Source organism: Melozone crissalis, unplaced genomic scaffold (assembly GCF_028551555.1).
Source record: "Melozone crissalis strain CALT ecotype California unplaced genomic scaffold, PUWL_Pcris_2 ptg000013l_1, whole genome shotgun sequence".
In the NCBI taxonomy this organism is placed as follows: Eukaryota; Metazoa; Chordata; class Aves; order Passeriformes; family Passerellidae; genus Melozone; species Melozone crissalis.
This window is the reverse complement of record NW_026535791.1, coordinates 48,771,277-48,793,750: the sequence shown is the minus strand read 5'-3', so window position 1 is coordinate 48,793,750 and position 22,474 is coordinate 48,771,277. Positions and strand designations below refer to the sequence as shown.

General features: G+C 42.4%; 1 protein-coding gene across 1 annotated transcript in view; it reads right to left on the bottom strand.

The window, feature by feature from the left end:
• SH3RF3 (SH3 domain containing ring finger 3) overlaps window positions 1–22,474 on the bottom strand; it is a 246,174-nt gene that overhangs the window by 74,427 nt on the left and 149,273 nt on the right. Inside the window, exons 2-3 of the mRNA XM_054272003.1 lie at window positions 17,986–18,261; window positions 11,256–11,351 (exon numbers count right to left, since the gene is read on the bottom strand). Coding sequence (XP_054127978.1) covers window positions 11,256–11,351; window positions 17,986–18,261 — 372 coding nt within the window. The remainder of the gene's footprint in view (window positions 1–11,255; window positions 11,352–17,985; window positions 18,262–22,474) is intronic.

Below are 22,474 nucleotides of genomic sequence, written 5' to 3'. Positions count from 1 at the left end.
CACAACATACATCTTCTCTAGCCATCACAGCCAAGAGCAATTTCAGAGAAGGATCTGGAGGAGCAATTCTGATGCAGATGTTTGAAGCATTCATCACAACAGTGAAGAACAGAGCACTATGAAAGAAATTTGGCATTAAAAAATAATGACGAAGTGATTGTCATAGTTGGCATTCAGTAATAAATAAAAGACAACAGGCAAAGAGTAATGAGTAAGCAAAGGGTTGCAAGTAAGGGTGAGCTTTATAGGCTCTAGAGGACAGAAAAAGACTCCAGAGAGAAAGAAAGGAATAGCAGCAGATGACCACTTCAGACTGTCAAGAATGAGGCACATCTGCATTTGCTAAGGATGCAAAAAGGATACAGCCATAATCAGGGTATGACCTGATGAGAGTTTGATCTTTGCAAATGCTCAGCAATCAGGTTGGACAAAGACTGGTAGAACTGCCAGCCACATGAATGAATTAAACAACTCAGGAGGATGTGATTCCCACTGGCAATGTCTTTATTACTTGCCATGAAAGTACAATGCTCCCTCTTTAACCAGTGGCCAAAGAGAAGTAACACACTTAACTGTGTACTGTGCACTGCCCTGGAAACTCAAGTATGTGCTTAGCGAGAGTTCCTCTGTGCAAAGGCAGACCTGTGTGTCACTGGAATGCTGTGGAGCTGCCTTTACTTTGACCTTAAACTCATCTCTCAGGAGTGCTTTTGTGCCTTCAAGGACCCCCATAGGACAAAACCTTGTGCTTGAGACACAGCAGTAATCCCAGCACAGTAGTCAGCCAAGGTTAAACCATGACAGCCCCCCAGGTGCTTTAGGGCAGAGAAACTCAGTGCCAGTACCAAGAGCTCTCAGATCTCATTTGGCCTGGGAGATTTTCATTAATTCAGTATTAATCATCTCTATAGCTCTTCTTCCATTCCCATAGTTCATATAATGAGGGATAATAAAATCTTGCATCCACCAAATCAATATATCCACACACATCTCTTTCCTGAGCAATGCACCTATGGAAGTGAAAGGCCTTGGCTGGGAACAGGCAAATCTAAGGACCAGACTGGAGCAAGGAGGGAAGATGCTGAGGAAATTATTTCTCAAAGGTTATAGTCATTGTCCTTTGTCCTGGGCTAGGAAAAGGATACAAGAGGAAGTCATTACTATAAATTCCTTACTATGTTGTTGAGGCTAAAGCAGATCAGAGAAAGGGATCAAAGAGATGACCATCAGGGAGTGCTCTCCCTCCTTCTGCATGGTTGCTTTCTTCTTGAGAAACAGAGCTGCCTCTTCCCTCAGTGCCATCCCTTTAGCCATGTGGTAAGAGAAGAATACCTCCAGCATGAGTCTACCACTATCTGAATGCTCTGGCACCTCTCTTGCTCTGTCCCAAGGTTTCCAGAAAAATTCTGTTACAGAAAAATTCTATTATAGAAAGCTCTCTCATGAAATTTCCTGTCAATTTGATTCAATTGTGTCTAAACAGATCGGAAGACTTCAAAGTCAGATTTAGAGCAGGACACTCCCTCCAGCCTCACTTAAGCAAAAACTAATATTATTAACCTGGTTTATGGAGTATCTAGTATGCTTTGTCATAAAATTATAACTTAATAAAATAATTAGATTAGTCAAGGGACAACCAGGAGGTGGAGGAGGTTGCTTGCACAGAGTCCCACATTCCTCACCTCACCATTTTTGCCTGATGGCTTGCAGCACAGTGCAATGGCAGCACTCACTGCAGGACAACTGGGGGTGGGAGCTGCTGCCCTCATAGACGTTTTCCTGCAGTGTGAGGTACCACATGGCCTCCTTTCCCATCTTCCCTCTTTCTGCCCTGCATCAGCAAGGATGTTCATGTGACTGTGCAGTAAATGTAACAGATATGACTGGAAACTAAAACAGCTCCAGCTTAAATGAATAGCTTTCAACAGGGTGACTTCCCTGATTCATCTCAGCATGCAGATGTATCTGGTAGTCCTGGAACATGGAGGGCAGAAGGAAAGAATTGTCACACATGAGTTAAAAGCAAGACAATCCCTTTGGCAGCAGCCCTTGCTTTTGTCAGATTAAAATAATGCCAGTATTACACTCAAAAAGGATGCAGCAGGAGATAAAATAAACAATGGCTGGTCTACTTTGTAAAGGAATAAAGTAAGCAAAACCAATACAATTTCTTCTACAGGATAGACTAAACACAAAGGGGTCAGCCTTCAAGAGTCCTGTGTGTTCTAGAGAAAATCTGGAAAAGATAGAGATTCCCAAATTAATTCCAACTATCTTCCTCTGTTTCTGATTTTCCCCTGTTTAATTTACAGATTCTTCCTCTAGTCTTTTGAATTTGGCTTTTTCAATGTTCAGCTCTAACACCTAACAAAATGTCAGAGGATTTCAGACTTCAACATCTGGTTTTGGCACAGCTAATGACATTTTTAGGCAAAACCCCAACTTCATCTGTTATTTTTATTATTTGAAGCATGCATTCAGCATACACACACACTCACTGATCTTTTTGTGCCTAGAATAAAAGCAGTTTGACCATTCCAGCATGTGCGACAATAAGAAGTAAAGAAAGAGGCAAAACCGATTCATTGCTACATTCTATCAGGAAACTGTTATTCTTCAAACTACTTTTCTTGAAAGTTCAATTGGTCAAGTTTAGACACATTTGTGACTATGTACCATGGTAGAATAAGCATAAAAACACGGAATGGTTTGGGTTAGATAGGACCTTAAACACGATCTAGTTCCAGTCCCCCTGTCACAGGAGGTGTTCCAGCCCTCTGATCAGCTTTGTGGCCCTTCTCTGGACTTGTTCCGACAGGTTCACATCTTCCTTATGTTGGGGTCCCCAGAGCTGGATGCAGCCCTGCAGGTAGGGTCTCATGAGAGCAGAGTAGAGGGAAGAGTCATCTTCCTCACCCCACTGGCCACGCTGCTTTGGATGCAGCCCAGGATGTGTCTGGATCTCTGGGCTGCAATTGTGCACTGCTGAGCCTTGTTGAACTTCTCATCCACCAGCACCTCCAAGACTTTCTTTTAAGGGCTGCTCTCAGTCCATTCTTCATGCAGTCTGTACCTGTGCTTGGGATTGCCCTGTCCCAGGTGCAGGACCTTGGCACTTGGCCTTGTTGAACTTTGTGAGGTTTGCATGGTCCCACCTCTCAGGCCTGTCCAGGTCCCTCTGGATGCCATCCCTTCCCTCCAGTGTGTTGACCACACCTCAGAGCTTGGTGGCACCAGAGGGTGAATTTGATCCCACTCTCCATGTCACTAACAGACATTTTAAACAGCATTGGTCCCAATACTGACCCCTAAGGAATGCCACTCATCACTGCTCTCTAGTTAGACACCAAAATGGTGACTGCCACTCTTTGAATGTAACCACCCAGACCACTCCTTATCCCCTGAGTGGTTCATCTGTGAAATCCATGTCTCTCCATCATACTTAGGCAACATGCCATTTCCTGAAAACAAAGACCAGAGGGGGCTCTAACAGGCACTCCTTGGTAATTCCTTTTTGGTGTCACTCTCATCTCCTGTCCCTCTGATGGAGAGCATCTTACCCACCACTGGCACAACAAAGGATAACATGTGCTTCCACCTCTGTCAGGTCCTTTCACAATCTGGGATTTTAATATAGGACACACTTTTTTTCATCACTCCCAGCATCAGGGCTGTGGCAGACACATGGAAACATTTTGCTCTTTGCTCATGGGGCTCCGGCCACCAGCAAAGGGGCAGAGAAGGCAGCCAGTTTGCCAGGGGCATCTCCCAAAAGCCTCCTACTGACCCTCCATATCTATATTTGGATTTAAGATCCCCATTCAGAGTTTTAAGGCATTAGGAAAGCTCCCCAAGAAGGGAGCTAATTCCCCAAGAAGGAAGATAATTAAGATGTGCAACATGCACTTACAAGAATACTAGGAAAAAAGATAAAGAATGCTGGTGTGAGAAATAATGAAATCCTCTAGGATTTTATGTTTAATTAACTTCTAGACAGTGTGTCTGTTGACATATAACTTCTTAATATACATTCATGCATTAGCTCTAGGTAAGTGAGACTGAAATGTACTTTATTTTCAAAAGGAAAAAGATCCCAGGAAGTCATCAGTGCTGAAACAATCTTTAGAAGCTGTCAAAGGTGATCAATGGCTGGAAAAGACAAAACGTCTCTTCAGTACCTTCTCTAGAGAGAGTATGGACTACTGATGATAGGCTCTAGATCCCACTCAGAGCCCTGTGGGACAGAGGGTATGCTCACTTGGGAATGTTAATTTCTAGTGCTTGGAATGCTAATTTCTAGTGCTGGGGTTTGTCACTGCAATGGTTGTGTGCTCTGAGGCTTCTCAGCACCACTGCCAAGTCCAACACATTTGTTGCACAGGCAGAACTTATGTCTAAGAGATGTGCTATCTACTTACTTTGTCCTTCAGAAATCATCACTAGTGATTGTTTTGTAACACAAGCAACCCTGCAACCATAACAGCAGAAGAAAAGCTTTGAGGCAGCCCAAAACTCAGTGTAGAAATAACAGAAATGAGACAGAAATGCACCCAGGAGCAGAAAACATATATTAAAGCACAAGCCTGGTTCAGGTGATCTGAAGGTGAAGGGAAGGGCTGATGTGCTGAGAGCACAGGGAAGTGGCAGCAGATGCAAACACAGTAGGCCAGACCCCAGTCCATTTACACCAGGCAGGATCCAAACAGGATTTTGCAGGGGAAGTGCCAGAAGTCCTTCAGTGGATTGTGGCTATAGACCAAAGTCTTGTTATCAGATCAGCTTAGATGCCTAAGGAACCTAATTTTTGGCATTTAGGAAGCAGCACTTCAAAAATGCCCTGTGCAGATACAGAATTGATATATATCACCCTGAAAGACTCAGGAAATGGGCTTATTTGCAAAGGTTGTGTGCTTGAGTTGGTTGTGCTGGAAACCTGTTTTTTGCTATAAATTGCTCCAGAGAGTTATTTTTACAAAACACAGTCTAGGAAATTCAGATGTTACTCATAATTAGGAGGAGTGGGTAGGAAAGATATTTTTGGATATGACAGCTGACAAATTTCTGGTTTAACACACCCTGAAACAATAAGAGGTGATAACAACTCGGATCTGGTTTTGATGAATAGAAATATTGGTCTTAACACATAAATCCAAATAATTTTGAGCTCATTCAAATGAAAGTAGGGAAGAGTAAAATCAAGAGAAGACCTGTAACTAAAACTGTCAGTTCTCAAAAGGCAAATTTTCACAACTTACAGCTGTGTCTAAATTTACATACTGGCTCTCACCATGGCTCACACAGATCTCATAATTGTCTGGGCTGGAGGATGACTCAAATGTGACAGTACTCCTACCTATTTCAGTATGCAGGCTTCCCCTCTGTGGCACCCACCTGAGATGAACTTCAGTGCAAATGTGGTGTTCCCTGACAAAGAAACCAGAAAGCTGCTCTGCTTTGACTTGTCCAGACACAGCCTGAGGGGACTGAGTGACACGAAAAGGTCTACAGAGCTGAGGGGCTCAGCTAGTACAGACATTTAAGTCAAAAGGTGACAAAAGAACTCAGTTTTGTATCCTGAAGAGGGAGGAAAGAGTTAGAGAATCTGTATGAATGATCACTTTATGAAGGGTGCTAGAAATCAAGAGAACTTAAAAGAAACCAGTCGAATTTAAAGAAGACAAATTTTCTGCCCAATGTCACGCTAATTTACATTTTACATAGGAAATTAAATCAAAGAGCACAAGGTTCTTTATTTATAGAGGCAAAAGGGAACATAAGAAATCAAGCTGTTATGCAGAAAAATGGGCCACAGATTAAAAATAATGTGTATATATATAAGTAATAGATATATAATAGAATAATACATATTTATATATTGTAATATGTTGTATATTTAATCTTTTTCTCACCTCTGACAGCTAATACTCTTAGTTTTCCTGACTAACATAATCTTTATTTGAACTTCCACAGACTATTTTACTTTGTATGCATGTAAGAGTACTTTAAATCAATGAGTTTTATTCATGGATTGATGTGAAAATAGAGGTCCCTCTTGCAGCCTACAACAGAAATTCTGCATGTTTTATTTTGAATGTGAAGCATGAGAACTGTATTTTGTACTCCATTCACACAGACATCTGGTACCAAGAACTATCTTCGTAATCTTAATCTTGGTATCTTAATATTCTATACAGGATAAAAACAAGTGGGACCAACTTTTTAGAAGTTATGAAGGTGCAGGAATGAAATTCTTAAAACAATATATGCACAAACCTTGAAAATGCATATCAATAAAGCTTTCCAACAGAAATTGGCTGAACATCTCTTAGCACTTACATTATTGTCAGATTTACAAGGTTCTTATTCCATTTTTATCTGACATACAAAAGGAGAGAGAACAGAAAAAAATCAATTGTGATGTTAATGGGTATAATTCTTAACTCATTAGTGTTACACCTACTTACAACTGGGATGAATTTGCTCCTCTGAGATTTAGTAAGTCAGCTTTTCTAAAATCATCTACATTAGCTTCCATCTACCCACCTTTCAAAAGATTCCATTTTTATTCACATTAAATGATACTTGCAAGGCTAAAATGAACCATTTTTACAGTACTTAAAAACAGAGATTGCACATCCTTTTTGAAAAGGGCACCAAACACACGTTAGTATTTAATGAACATGTAATGCTTCAGGTTTTTTGGAAGGTTTTCATAAAAGATACTTAGAAAGATTCAGAGTGTGCTGCCACCAAGCCCACACAAAAATAAATGATGGGTCAGACATCAAGGTTGAATTAATTATGAGAGTCCCATAGGGACCCATCTGTCCTGCAGCTGAAAGGAGAAACCAAACAGAATGAGGAGAGAAAAAATATAAAGAAGAAGTGGACAGAGCAACAATCATTTGTTGAAAATGGTCAGAATATTAGAGCTAGAAATACACATGCAGACACATCTGAGTTTTCAATAACATAATATAAAACTGTGATGACTGCCACTGGGGACACCAGCATAGTGGGAAATGGCTGTTGGGAATCTGCCTATGGAGAAAAAAAGGACAAAATCTGCCATCCAGACTGAAAGGGTAAACCATCTGCTTTCATTTGCAGCTAACTGAAGGCTACTCTCAGCAAAGTGCATGATTACACAGCTGAGGACCTTCTTCTGCTGGGAACATGGGCCTCTGTGACACTACTGAACAACCTCAGCTGGGATCCTGGTAAATGTGCTTGGGTTCACCTCTATGGTTAAGCTTTTTTAGGATGACTTTTAGATCCTGCAGTACAGCATAAAACTTGAATGGATAGTCTGCTTTGCAAAGATAATTTTGGAATGAAAAATCATTGTTTTCTTTAAGAAATGCATTTGCTTTTGGATTTTGTTTGTTTTCACTTCTGCTTGAACTCTTTTTAATCCCTGACTTGCAAGAATTATTTTCCCTGGGGAGTCTTCTGGACCGATGCTGCAGGGCATCGAACTCATCAGCTCTGCCCATTCTCCTCCTCCCTCTTTCTCCCAGACCTCCTTTCTACTTTTTTCTTTCCTTTTTGACTGTGAAGAACAGGAAAAGATCCTCATTACCCTGCTTCGCTGCTCTGTAAAAAGAATTTTAAAGCTCCTAATATTACTTAATCACAGCTTTCAGTGCTCCTGCTGCCATAAAACATTATAACAATGGGTTGGCACTTCATCAATTGTAATTTGCTGATATTACAGTCACAGTAGCGCCCAACATAATTGCCATGCTCTACCACTGATTCATAAGGCTTCTTGATCTTGGTCAATCTTTTTCTTTGCTGTGGGGATTTCAGGCAGAAATTTTGCTCTAATAGCTTAGAGTTTTGAATTTCCCAGTTCCTGCCCATCCGAGCAGGATGCCTCCCTCCAAATACTCAGCACACCATTGCCCTCAAATTTCACTCCCAGTTACTTAAATCTATTAGGACATACTTTATTCTTCATTGTTCTCAATTTTACACATAGCAGCAGAACACAACTTTGAAACAGAGATAATAAAAGTTATTAAGAATTAAGGAGCTAGCTTGAAGACAGTAAAATAAAAGAAATTTTGACAGGGCTTTGAATTCCTTAGAGGTCCAAAACTCCTCAGAGCAAGAATATGACGTCAAACCATACAGATTATTAACAAGATGTTTATTTCAGGACAGAAGGCACATTGAGGATCAATTTCATTATATTGTGAGGTTTTTTCTGTAGACAAATGAAAATGTAAGTTATCAGCCCAACTGACTTCTACTGAGGATGAAGGACAGCAACAAAGTAAGAAGAAACAATAGTCCCAACTCTCCCTGACAGAACATATTGTTTGTGACTCATGCTGTAAAAGTAATCATTGAGAGCTGTGAATATTTGTTCCTTATCCACTTGTAACTGCTCTGAGGATGGGACAGAGATGATACTACAGAGGCAGGAAAAAGCCTCTCTGAAGACATGTAAGCACCCTTGTTAAACACTTGTAAGGAATAAAGAATAAGATCTATGCCACATTGCACTCATATGGCTGTACAGACAACCAAACATGATGCTGAGATAGAGACTTTCTAAAACACTGCAGGGGCAAGGTGTATTTTGACATCTGCTGGTTTTTTGTGCCTCTTTCTGCCACCAGGATCTGGCTCTAAAAGCTTCCTTTACAGAAGTGGTGATCCTGGTGAGGTATTTGCTAAGCATCCCTCTTCACCACCCATTGCAAAAACTTTGTAAGCCCCTGCAAAAGCCTTTTGGGGAAGCACCTGTGTGAAGGGTAAAGCAGCACATTGCCAGGACAAAGTGTTGACACAAGAGGCCAAAACAAGGATTATATGCACTGTTTGTAGCCCTGGCATGCTAAACCCTGAGGTCCTCAGTGGCTGGCTTGTTTTCTAAAGCTCTGGCTTGCACAGCAAGGGTAAGAGCTCTTGTCTGGCCGTGGGAGCAACTGGGGACAGCAGAGCCTGCCAAGCTGGAATTCACTCTGTCCAGAGTGCAGGGCTTAGGATGCCATGTGAAATCCCACACACTTCAGCCAATCCACTGACACAAATGGAAGGCTACTGTGAGAATTAAACTTTGCTTATTCTACACATTTTGCCAAGATTTTGAAAACCACTTAATGGACTTAGACAGACTTGAGGAGTGTTTTTAGATTCAAGTACTACTTGTTTAATGTATTTACTTTATAAATATCAGCACAGAGATTTAAAAAACTTCTTTGGGACTTGACCTGCTAATTCCTTTTAATTTTTAATGCAAAGTAACATCTGAAGCTGGCAACAGCAACATAATTGTATAACTTGAATACTTGCATAAGCTCATCTCATATTCAGAACAAGGCCTTCATCCACTATGTGGATGAAATAGGCATCCAATATTGCAGTCTGGAGGATCACTTCCCTTTGGTTTTACAAACCACTGCACAAATATTATGGCCATGGCACCCAAGCATCTCATTTGAATAGGGCTTTCAAATCTCCAGATTTCAAATGTATACAGATAAAATACATGTGTGTGTATGCACATGAATATACACATATACAATTGAACTTTACCTACTCTGTGTGTGTATCTGGTATGAATGTATATGCATGCAGACCTTGCCACACGTGTTCTTGGCCCCTGGTGCTGGCCACCTGGCTGTCTGCATCTCTTTAGAATCTGCAAGCATCACTGTTCTGACCCTGCACAGCGCTACCTCCTGCTCTTCCATGGCCACCCAGGATGTGCTAGTGCTTGGAGAACTTCAACAAGTCTTTAGCAAGACTTCTCTGCAGGCTGTTCTTCTGAGGTTATGAGCCCTTCAACCTTCAAGAGCAGTAATTATGGAGAACAGATACCTAGGAGTGGGAGAAGGATCAGGATGCTGCACAGTGCGTAGGCAGTGCCAGCCTACAGATGAAACTAGAGCTGGGGAAAGGTGCTGAGGTGCAGTGGTGGCTGGCTGTGCAGAGGTCCCCAGTTCACTCCTTCTGCAGCAAAACTCAGGACAGTAACATTGCACTTTCCAGGGACAAGAGAAAGAAGGGGAAAAGGATGAAATCTGGAAGAAACCCAGCTTTCTCATTTAATCACAACAAACTGAACATGTCTCACACATTCAGAATAGAAGAAAACTAGTCATTAACTTATGTGAGGCAGCTGGTTTCCCAATAACAGCTCCTACACATTCTGGTGTTAATATTATTGTTCTTGTCAACTGTGGGAATGCAATGTATATTAATGATGGTTTATTCCAAATTGGTCATTGTCGGAGTTAATAATTAGGTAGTCAGGCACTAATTATCTCTATTTTGTCTCCAATCACTAACTAAGAAAACTGGAGAAGTAATTTCAGAGGCAGGCACCAGAGCCACACACAGTAAAGCAGGCTCTGCTCTGGGCACAAGAGATTCTTCACTGCAGAGGCACCAGACAATAGCTGGAAGCAGAGTTAGGGAGATACTGCTCTGACTACTGAGTGCAGAGTGGCAGCACCCCACAAAAATATACATGCATGTGGTGCCCATCTGCTCTTTGCACCCCTAGTTCACCCATGAGGGAGGAAAGCTCCTTGAAGACACTGCCTGGCACCTGGACCACAGAGCTGCACCAGCAGGGTCACCACTGCTGCCTGGAGCCCTGGTCCCATGCAATGTCTGCCTGGAAGGGCACAACCAGCAGCAGGGGCAGCAGTGGGAAGAGGTGGAACCACAGGTGTGCACAGAGGAAGTGAAGTCTCAGCATTTATTCTGAAATAAGAATCCTGTGGAAATTACAACAGGAAAGAGCTCAGGATAAAGATGGGTCTGGCACACATGGAATGAGAGCCCTTGGGCACATGGGTGGAGGAGCCTGAGCCCCTGTTGAGGCAGAGAACACCCTCAACAGGTGTCCCATGCTGAGACAGACCCCTCTGAAGATCTGTGCATTTCGATCACGGCTCTCCACCAGCCCAAAACTCACATCTCTCCTCAGGTGTGTGGAGGTATCCCAACTACAATCCTCCTCCCCTACTTCCCCTATGCACTTTGGAGATTACACCAAAGGGGAAGCCTTTAGAAGGAGTTCATGTAACATATTGTGCTGGCCACTTTAAATTTAATTGGGGGTAAACCCATAGTGCCTTAGCAGACAGCACCCAAAACAATTCTCTTTTCAGTAATTCTGTTTTAGTTCATCCTTCTCATATAAGAATATTTGAGATTATCCTGCCCTTGTAGGCACAAAAGCCCCACAAGATTTCAAGACCAGCATCCACCACCATGTGTTATAAACTTACCTCAACATAGAGGATAGGGAAAATGCCAATCTTGTCACCCAGCATTCCTTCTGCCCAGTTGTCATCCACCCTCCTGATGACTGTCAAAATTTCATCCTAAAACCAGAGATACACAAAACACATAATCAAATATTTTCAGTAGAAAGATGCCAATTTTTGGTTACCCAAATGATAGCTTAGAGAGTGAGTACACAGAGGAGGCCACAAGCCAGGTAAAAGTGGCTTTTTCCCAAATTTCCCAAATCCTGGGAAGCAGGGCTAGCAGCATCCCTGTCCCAGCATCTTTTCCCAGGCATCCCACTCAAAGTGCACTGAAGCACCCTGCAGAGCGGTGCAGCTCATGCTGGCTGCCAGCAGCTCCAAGGGTCTGAGCACAGCAGGTGGGAACAGGTAACTCCTGACTTCATTAGGGGAGAGAAGAATGTCTGACCCAAGAGGTCACCTACAAATCACAGGTGAAAACTCCTCAGCATGAAGTTGCCCCTGTGCATCCAAGGGTCTGTTGTGATGCTTGTCTGCTCTGGAACACAATTCAAAGGGAAGCACCAGTACAGCACAGGTAGTCCTGGAAACACATCCAACAAGGAATAGTACAAGGTGCTCAGCAACAAGCCTACACAGCTAGCACACTGAATGTCAGTTTTTCTTTAAAAAAATATTATAAAGTAAAACTGCAAAGCAAATAAAAACCCAAAGATAACATATCAAAAAACCAAGTTGCATTCACCTTTTGGATCAGCTTCAGTTTAGACACAAGTTCATTTCCTAAAACCAATGGTATTTTGATATTATATTTTAATCCAGAGGACCTTATAAGAATTTCAGGAGATGATGAACAAGTACAAACCAGATTCATATTGCTCAAATTTTCACTTGGTACAGTTCACACCCAGAACGTACAAGTCCTTAGGAAAGCTCAAGTGACTAGAACAAAACTCTGACTTTTTCCAGTTTGAACTACTCAGTTTGCCAATGGATTTCTGCTACCATCCCTTTCTTCTGGGGTCATCATACTAAACCCAGGCTTAAACAAGCACTGCTTTCTACAACAGCCGTGGAAGGCAAGCCTCTCAATGGGGCTCTGCCTGGATGCTCAGATCTCCTATGAAAAAAGGAAGGAGTGGGCTGAGAAAAGCTGGGAAGTCAGCTTTGTTCCCTCATGGCATCCAATCTTTCTCTGCTCTTGCACAGGAATTTACTAAAAAGAAGAAAATCTCTTCCTCCAGAAAGCTGAGACAGAGTTCCCGGCCGATCTCACTTTATTTCCACTGCTCACTCTGTGAAAATAGGAGCTATGTATGGTCTACCACGCTCCATGTAACAAGATCCTAATGTCAAATGGCCAGGCAAGGGCAGCTGGTTTTTTCGCAGATACTTCTTACACAGAAAAATCTCCCACAAATTCCTGATCCAGGATGTTCAGACCACGGATTGGCTTTGATAGAAAAATGACCAGAACAGAGATGTGATGTACTTAGTAGTTTTTGAACATGTGCATTTTGAATACATGCACTCTGAAATAGTTTAAATGTTTCCTTTGCATTATTCATCTGAATGATCCATTAGGGGAAAACTCATAGAAATGGCTACAAACTGAGTCCTTCAGCTATTTATTACAGCTGGAAGGATGCAAAAAGAATTTGTGCATTTAATTTCCTGAAGAAACAGATAGTATTCCCTTCCAAAACCCTGTCTGCACAGACCATTTTTGATCTGTTTAAAGAACTGACAGTAATACATCTCTGCAAAGCTTCCACACACTCTTACAAAAGACCGATTAGCATAAATTTAGAATCTAGGTAAAGGGTGTAAACGAGGAAAAGAAATGACTGCATCACTTCAGGGACCTGCTATGAGTGTTCCTACTTTTCATATTTGCTCAGCTATTTCCCTAAAAGAGTTTTTTAAAAACACAAAATGTGATGTAGTCTACACTACACACACATACATAATCTTATGTGTGCGTAAGTGCATACACATGGGTATGAATAGAATCATAGATTGTTCAGGTTACAAAGGACCTCTAAAATCATTGAGTCCAACCATTAATCCAGCACTGCATATAAATGTATATATATATTTGCAACTATTTACACATGTAAGAAATTAAGGAAAAAAAATTAAACTGTAAAACCCCAGAAGCTTTTGACCAGATTTTGCTAGAGGCACTGTGCAATCCCATCTCTGGAGCAGGCTGTACAGACACCTGGCAGGAAAGGTTTATCCTGTGTTGACTTTGCTCAGGGATGGGGTGGGGAATGGCTGACCTTTGAAGATCCCTTTCAACTTTACCTTCTGTGGATGTATGAAATCTGGAATCATTTCCATACACTGAACTTCATTTGGCTCAGCCAAGTCTGGCTGCTGAATATGGTCCTATATGAGAAATGCATCCTGAGATATGCTGACATTCAAAATTAGTATCATTGTGGGAGAGCAAAGTGCAAATTCTTGAGAATTCCATTACATAATTAGTTTTAAGAAGGGTGTTGAAAATCTTCAGAATTACAGCAAATCCCAAAAAATCTTTTGAATTTTTTCTATTACTAGAAAGTTCTTTGAATGATGCCAACGACATCATTCTACACAGTGAGCTGGTGAAAGCTTCAGCATGAACTATTTCAGAACCTTATATTAGTTGGATAGCCGTGCTACTTATAAATTCCTAGAAAGGTTCCCAAAAGGATCATGAATAGCAAAACACCACAGATCTCTTGGCATACCACTTCACTATTTCACATTGACTAAATTGATTTCCAGGCAGCATAAAGGAATCCAAGCCTCAAATCTCATTTCAAAAGCCAATGGTATCCACTGTAGTTTGGACAAAGATATGTCGCGCTCCTTTTATGCCTGTTGCTAGACCCTTTAATTATTTGCTCTCCCCTTCTTGCTTGAGTTTCTCTCTATTCATCAGGGCTGGATCAGCCTTGTGACAGGCATGTGGGACCTGCAGTTCCAGTTTATAATCATTACCAGAAAAGAAGTCAAAGATAAATCACTTAAAAAGCTATCTGATTGACAGAGAAATGAATCCTTTTGCTGAGAAAACAGCACAAAATTGTGTCCAATAACAGTCATGATTCACAGCCTGATTTTTATTCTAGTCATTAATGGCCATTAACGAAGCAATACAGAGCAGCTGTGCCTGCTATTCTGCAGAGATAACTACTCCATCTAGAGCACTGGGGAGATCGCAGCGATGGCACCACACGCTGCTTGGTGAGTCCAGAGACAGCGCTTGCCAGCTGGCACCAGAATCCTGTCACCAGCTATTGCTGGGATGGTCCCTCTGTGAACAGCAAGTGCTGCTGGAACTGAGTGCTAAGGGGCTGCTCCACAGCCAGGAACAAGTATTGGATGTGATGGTTCTAAGATTGGCACAGCTCTTGTTAGACACTGGTGTGGGCTGGGATCAAAAGCGTTGGAAAATGAGGGAAAGAGTTGATTAAGAGTTATTAAGAATGTGCTGAGCAATGAAGCATGGTGAACAGCTGATGCTATCTTGACAGGTTTGAGCCTCATCAACCAGCATCACTCAGCCTTCTGATGGCCATGTGAAGATGCATGCAAAGGGTGGTCAAACACCAAAACAAATGTGTGGGCTGAAACTGGACTCGGTGTAAGTCTGGAGCAACTAATTCAGATTTGCACTGCTACACCTGAGAGCAGAATCCTCCTGCATGTGGTTTGTACCAGTATTCACAGCCCAGAGAAGGATAGATAGAGAGACAGCAGGATCCCATGTCCATACTGTGGTACCACGTTAGGAGAGATTAGACAGCTGAGCCAGTAAGTATATCCCAACCAAGAGCATGCAATTAGGCTCTGTAGGCCACAGCATGGTCCCAACCACACTAGAGAGCATCAGGAATACAACTTCTGAAACTACTGTCATTAAATTGGTGCACAGCTGACACAAGGGTGGAACCAGTTGTTACAGAGAAAAAATAACTGGCTGGTTTGGCTAATCACTGCCAAAGACTGAGGGAAAACAAATTAAATAGGAAATCTGGGTAAGCTCTATCTTCTTACAGACACCACAGAGGAGAGAACAGAGGTGAGACACTATGCCTGTATGTATGGCTTCTCTGGGGAGAGGACTTGAAGGAGCAGTCCAAACGGTGCAAAAGAATGTGGGAGCTTTGTTTTTTGCACTGGATACTCAAGACAGATTTTTCTCTGCCCCTCCTGAATTTATTCTTACACATAAAAATGATTACATTTACATCTTTGGCCTTTTATTTGGAGAGTGTTGTATCCTCAGGAGGTGAAAATAGGTAAATGGCAGAAGCACCCTGCAGCACTCCTCATGAGGATCTGTGTAAAGCAGACTCCATTTCCTTGCAATATACATCTGGAACAATGAAACATTTTCATTTTGAAAAATGTAACAAAACAAATTAGTAAGAGGAAATACCAAATATCCTCCCTTTGTTTTCTTTTACAGTAGATATTCTGAGTGCATAGTAACAAGGAGGATGGGGAAAAGCAAAGCCCAGCAAAAGAACAACAAAACAAAATGATACAGAATATCCCCATGTTTGAATTTCCTTCTTGTAACTTCTCTTTAGAGGAAAACTCTTCTTTATTTTATGTTTATAAGTAAAATCCAATCACAAGTGTCTAGTAGCCTGAAATGAGTTGCAGTACACAAATAGGTTATATTAGTTTGTGTAAGTGTTATGCCAATGTAACCCCTCTGCCAGAGGAAGGAACAAATGGTGTAAATGAAACTGAGACCTGGGCCAGCATCTTCAGATGCAAACTGAGATATTCAATGATGCATATTGCCCAAAGTGACAAATCACATTTCCACCACTGCAGTGCTCAGGACTCTGTGCAGAGGAACTGACTGCATCAGCAGATGATCTATAATCTGGGCTAAACAGGAACCTTCATCAGCACAGGTGACAGCTAAAATTAGCATTGAGAAAACTGATGAAAACATGACGGTGAAGTCCCAAGATGAAAAATAGATTATTCACTGTCAGGGAGAACAATAGGCAGGACATAAAAACTGTTACAAGGTGACAGTGTGTGTAGTGGAAGGAGCTGAAGAAGAAAATAGCAGTAGAAGAGAAACCAAACCCCCTTGGGGAAAACACAGTCATCAGGGATAAAAGGATACCGACAGTAACCCGAGGGGTGAAAACAAGGAAAATTGAGAGATTGAGAGTAGAGCTATACAGCAGGAAGAAATGCTCCATGTGAGAATGACATTGGACAGCCAAGAAAATGAGAACTATCACTATACAAAGGCAGTTATTGTAAAGGAGGTTTTCTAATATATGGCACCAAATATATCAAATGCAAAAGTGTCTAGGAAAGGACCTGCTGTAACAAAAAAGACTATAACTGCCTGGCACACTTATTAAATTTCTTAAGACTGAGCAAGCAAGGAATACTTTAAGCAGAGAAGGAAGACTGCAGCTCAGAGAAGTCACCAGTGTACCTCTGGACAGGCAGTGAGAAAAACAACGCACCAGAAAATATATATTTACTGATAAGGTCTCAGAGGTAACTTCTGGCTAACTTCTGTTAGTGCAGGGCTGTTACTCCTCACTAAGCAGCCCGCTTTCTCACAGAGATTCATGGCTCCAGGGAGGCTGGCTGGTCGCAGGGTTTGCAGTGTTTGCAATCAAACACTTCACTTGCTATGGAACAAAAGTGCTTACAAATCCTTTGTTAAATAAATATGAGAAAGTATACAGTCTAGGAAATTGCATTCTGCTGAGAAACACTGCATGAGTGAAAAAGATGTTACATTCGGTGAGAAAATTACATGCTGCAAATAATTCATTCAGCTATAATAAGTAGCTTCAAAAGAGGAGGTCAGTAAAATCCTGGTGAGGGATATTTTTATCGTCTATTTCATATTCATTTTCAGCATAACTGTTATTACTTTATGTGATACTATAACAGCCTCAGACAGCTGAAATAAAACAGAAAATGACAATGAACAGGTTCTCCATGGCATTCACTGCCATAAATTAACAATAGGGGATAGGCTTTATTTTACTATGGGTTTCTTGATATCCATGAAACCCATCTAAGGTCAACACAAATTGCTAGGGAGGGGAGTGGGAGGCGAAAAGCAGGTGGGGAGGTGGGGGTGAAAGGGAAAACGTGACATTTTAAATCCAAAGGAAATTACAATATCTCCGTTTTCTCACATTCCAACAGGAATTTATTAAACATTTTGGTTTTAAAAAACCACCAAAGACCATTTTTTAAGTATCTGCTTTTTACTGTCATTATATTCTTAAAATAAGAAATACTATTATGATGATAGTGTATTTCAACTGCTAATTGGTATATGGTATGATGCAATACACATTTTGAAGCTGAATGCAATTTTAAAACACTGGAACATCTGATTCAATAAGGAACATTAAAAGACACATTTCCATTAGGGGTTTTTTTTCTGAAATTTGAGTAATTCTTGGGGAACATTTCAATGCAGATGAAATGCATGCTTTTTAGAGGGAAAAAATGTTCTCAGAAAGCGTATAGCCAGTTCTGCTTGTTGAGCTTCACAAGCTTTACACCAGCCTTGCTATTCATGGCACAATCTCACAGAGGCCAGGGCAGGCCAGGGAAGCCAGGAAGACAAGGAAGGTGTCCCACCAGTCCCAGCACCCCTGGCTCAGCTGCCAGCACCACATGTGCCCCATCACTCCCTACCTAAGCAGACTGCTGAACATTTTTAAAAAACCTACTCTCCTACCTTGGTGAAGGTCAGGCAATCCTTGTCTTGATCTTTATCCTTTATTTCAAAGTCGTAAAGTGCTTTGCCCTGAGGTGGAGCCTGCGGGAGGGGCTTGATGCACTGGATGTAGCTGGCGGGGAAGAAGCCGTGGTTGCCATTGAGCTCCCCGTGGTACCAGTTCTCGTCCACCTTGCGCCGCAGGATGATGATGTCCCCCTTGTTAAACTTGAGGTCACCAGGCTCCTTTCCCTCATATGTGTACAGGGCTTTGCCATAGGGAAGCTGAGAAACACTCTGGGGAAACAAAACAAACACCTTTAAGCCATCTCCAGCCAGCACCAATATCATTCCTAGAGTCACCGTTTAGCTGGAAGCAAACTGAGCAGCCATGGCCTTTTACCAAATGACTCCAATGACTGCAGCAGACTGCCCCATAATGCTATACTCTGGATCTCAGGAAAACTAGGATGCAGGTGATACAAGCCTGAGAAGGTAGGTGTGTTACATCACAGCAGGCACTGTCCATCTCATGTAGCTCAGCTGAAACCTGCAGTACCTCTTACACCACCAAGCAGCATCGCTTAATTTGCAAAATATCCTATGTAAGCAGAACTATATGTTTAAACAACTAAACTTGGATGTGTCAAAAGGCAAAATATTAGACATGCTGACCTTCAGAGTTGCTTTGGTTTCTGAAGCTCAGAAGAGAGACAAAACAATACATGCTTGATGATTCACAGGGTTATAAAAGCTGGCAAATTGGTAATTTTTCATTGCATTTGTTTGAGCATTTCCAAACATTTTTGAGTTTGAAGCCTTTTGTTTAGCTTTTGATTCTGTAACCAAATACTCTTATTTCTTTCAAAATCCCCAAGTCTCATGCTACTCACTGAGGGCTACTGTAAACAGTTGTAATATTCTTTGTTGGCTATGAATTAATGTCCTTGTGGAAAAGTGGAATAGGCAGAATGACCCAAATCTTTCTTTTAGAACTAAAAAGAGCTCTGAAGCTTTCACTGTCATTAAAAAAATTAAACAAACATACTAAAAAATCATGGCCCATGAGAAAAAAAAGCCTAAGAAGTTCATTGTTTGGTATGAATAAAGAGTGAAACCTATTTGATGGAAGCCACTTGAGTGTAAAGAATTCTTCCCAGGGTTGATTTTGTCCCAGTGAAAGGTAGATTATCTCACCCAGGCTGGGACTGCATGAACAATGTTTTGGTGGAAGTACTGGTGTATGCAGCCCCTGTCCTCCCCATCTACTTGCTCCTCTTCTTGCTGAGTCCCACAGAGCAGGGGGTAACTCTGTTGGACACAGCCTCCTGCTGCTTTGGTCCTGTCACAGTTCTTTAACCCATACTGGAGTGCAAAAGGTGTATTGATGTATTATCCTATACCATTTTTCATTTTATTCAATTTGAACTAAGAGTCAGCTTGCAAATATATAGCAGCACATAACACAAGGGATGTTAGAGGGGTCCTTAAAAATCAACCTTCTGTAAGAAGGTTTTTGGATTTTTTGGTTTTTTTCAGAGTTGTATTTACAAAAATGACACGGTTTTCTTTGCATACACATGCCTTTGAGTAGTCTGTTCCCCAGTGTGCATCATGCTTGTCAATGGGGTGTCCTATAGGGACAATGAAAAGGTAAAGCTATATTTAATAAAACACCCTGGTATTCCCCCAGGTGTTTCTAATGCCTGTACTTCTGGAAGACATTCTTGTGCCTAAAATAACACTCAGATGCTTTCCCCAGAGGATAGGTGGAGTGGCCTAACAGAAACACTGCACTTCCAGAAAATGAGAAGCTGGGATGACTTTTCATGGTATTTGTTAAAACCACAAGCAGAGGCATTTTTCAATTCCGATGGGTGCATTAAACGGACCTGCTCTGGTGGGGTGGGTTTAATGCTCTTCCACCTGCATCTTTCGGCAGGAGGAGGAGAAGCAGAGCCCTGCCTGCGCTGCCTGCGCTGCCTGCGCTGCCTGCCCTGCCTGCCCTGCCTGCGCTGCCTGCGCTGCCTGCCCTGCCTGCGCTGCCTGCGCTGCCTGCCCTGCCTGCCCTGCCTGCGCTGCCTGCCCTGCCTGCGCTGCCTGCCCTGCCTGCGCTGCCTGCCCTGCCTGCCCTGCCTGCGCTGCCTGCCCTGCCTGCGCTGCCTGCGCTGCCTGCCCTGCCTGCGCTGCCTGCCCTGCCTGCCCTGCCTGCGCTGCCTGCCCTGCCTGCGCTGCCTGCGCTGCCTGCGCTGCCTGCCCTGCCTGCGCTGCCTGCCCTGCCTGCGCTGCCTGCGCTGCCTGCCCTGCCTGCCCTGCCTGCGCTGCCTGCCCTGCCTGCGCTGCCTGCCCTGCCTGCCCTGCCTGCGCTGCCTGCCCTGCCTGCGCTGCCTGCCCTGCCTGCCCTGCCTGCCCTGCCTGCGCTGCCTGCCCTGCCTGCGCTGCCTGCGCTGCCTGCCCTGCCTGCCCTGCCTGCGCTGCCTGCGCTGCCTGCCCTGCCTGCGCTGCCTGCCCTGCCTGCCCTGCCTGCGCTGCCTGCCCTGCCTGCGGGCGCCTCCGCCGCTCCTGGGTGCCAGATGGCCATGGCGGCAGGCACACACCATCAACTGATCAAAGAGCAACTTTCTTCAGTGCACCTTCACACACAGGCGTTAACTTACTCATTTTTATTAGGAAAGGCTTTGGTAGCCGTGCAGGTCTTGGAATGTTGTGTGACAAATCTCTTTGCCTACAGCCCACACTGAAGGAGACAGGCAAAGAGGCACAGCTCTTCAGAGCGTGATCCATGTTGTCTGGAGGGGGATTTAATTTCTTTCAGATGTGTCCCCAATTCTAACTTTTCTCATTAGCAATTTGCAGTTCCTCTGCAAATCCTCTGTATTCTTCTGGATTTTGCTGTATCTGAATGGGGCTACCCACTTAAAGACCAGTTGTTCTGGAAGCTCCTTCAAACATAACTAAAAAAGCATACAATCAACAGCCAGCTAAAAAAGCATCAAACAGTCTCTGCCAAATCAGTGGCAGCATCCTACTGATATTTTTCTCTCTGCCAGGATGGTTATTTCCCTTGAAAGCAAAGCGTTGCCCCCTACACAGCATTTTAAAGATTAAGCATACAATACCATCAAACTCCTTAGGTAAGGCATAGATTGCATTACTCATTTGAAACTAGAAAAAAAACCCCACACTAAGCTGAAAGACTACAGAGCCTTGTAGTAATTTAGAAATAAAAGAACCATTACTTTAATTCATGCTGGGAGAAGACAATTTATCAAAGGAAGAGTAAGACTTCTGCCAGGTGCACACTGCTGATCCAGAAACATGCCTGGCAAACACGCTCTGTATCACTCACCCTAGATGGGACCTTCCTGTTCCCAAGATCTTTGTAGCAATTCAAGGTCAGATCACTTCCTTTACTCTTTAGCCACTTTCTCTTCCCAAGCCTCATTTTACTGTGTAAAAAGGCAACACAGTAGCCCCCAGTGCTACAGAAAACAAAAGGGATTTTACTTTATTGCACACTTCATCAATGAAATTCTTTAGCAATACCTGTTGGGCTTTTATTGATAATTAATTGGTCTGGCTAGAAGATGATTCAGGTCCCTGTTTTTAACTTCACCTGATGCAAATGAAGACTTTTAAGAAAAACAAATCAACTGCCAGATGTAAATTTGAAATCTGGCATTGTTTTATTTGGAGACCCTAATGTGGGAATTTACGGTTTAGGTGCTTGTGTTCCTCTTCTCTTTCATGGGCTTATCTGTGGGCCATCTAGGAGCTGTCCTACACAGAGAAGATCTGGGCAACTGACAGTGGGAAGGACTTCCAAAACAAACTGTTCCAATTATCAGTTACTTCCAAAAACAAGCTGCTCCAATTGTTCAGAATTTCTAATTCTGAATCACGGCTTTTCAACTAAAAACTCTGTAGAGGCATTTTTTAAGGTGAGCATGTTATTTAGTGGAAAAGATACCCACCGACATTGAGACATTTCCCAGCCTTTCTGTAAGGCTCTATGTACCCATTTTGATTTGAGTGTCCCATGTAAACCTTGCATTTACTATGGCCCAGGTACCAGTGTCCTCTAATCCTTTTCAAATAAGGCTACTTGCTCTGTTCTAAAGCTTTAAGTATCTGCTCAAATCAACCAAAGAGAAAAATTTAGTATCACAATTACAATTAAAAAACTCAAACAAAACAAAACACAAAAAACCCAAAGTACCCCCAAACAACAAACCAACCAACCAACCAACCAACCAGCCAACCAACCCTAAACACTTAAGATAAACTCTTGAAGCTCCTTTGATTATACATTCTGGCCAAAAGATCTAGCTTTCAGTGGACTTTTCATGGTCACATTATATTAATGGTTCCTAAGAAGGATATTTTTGGAAGTTTCCCTTTATTATTCCTACTTTTTGTTAATTCATAAGTGAGAAGCAGATCAGATTCAGAAATTTCCTCTGAGCTACATCTGAAAGGAGGGAGCATTAAGCATCTTTTAGAAATAGAA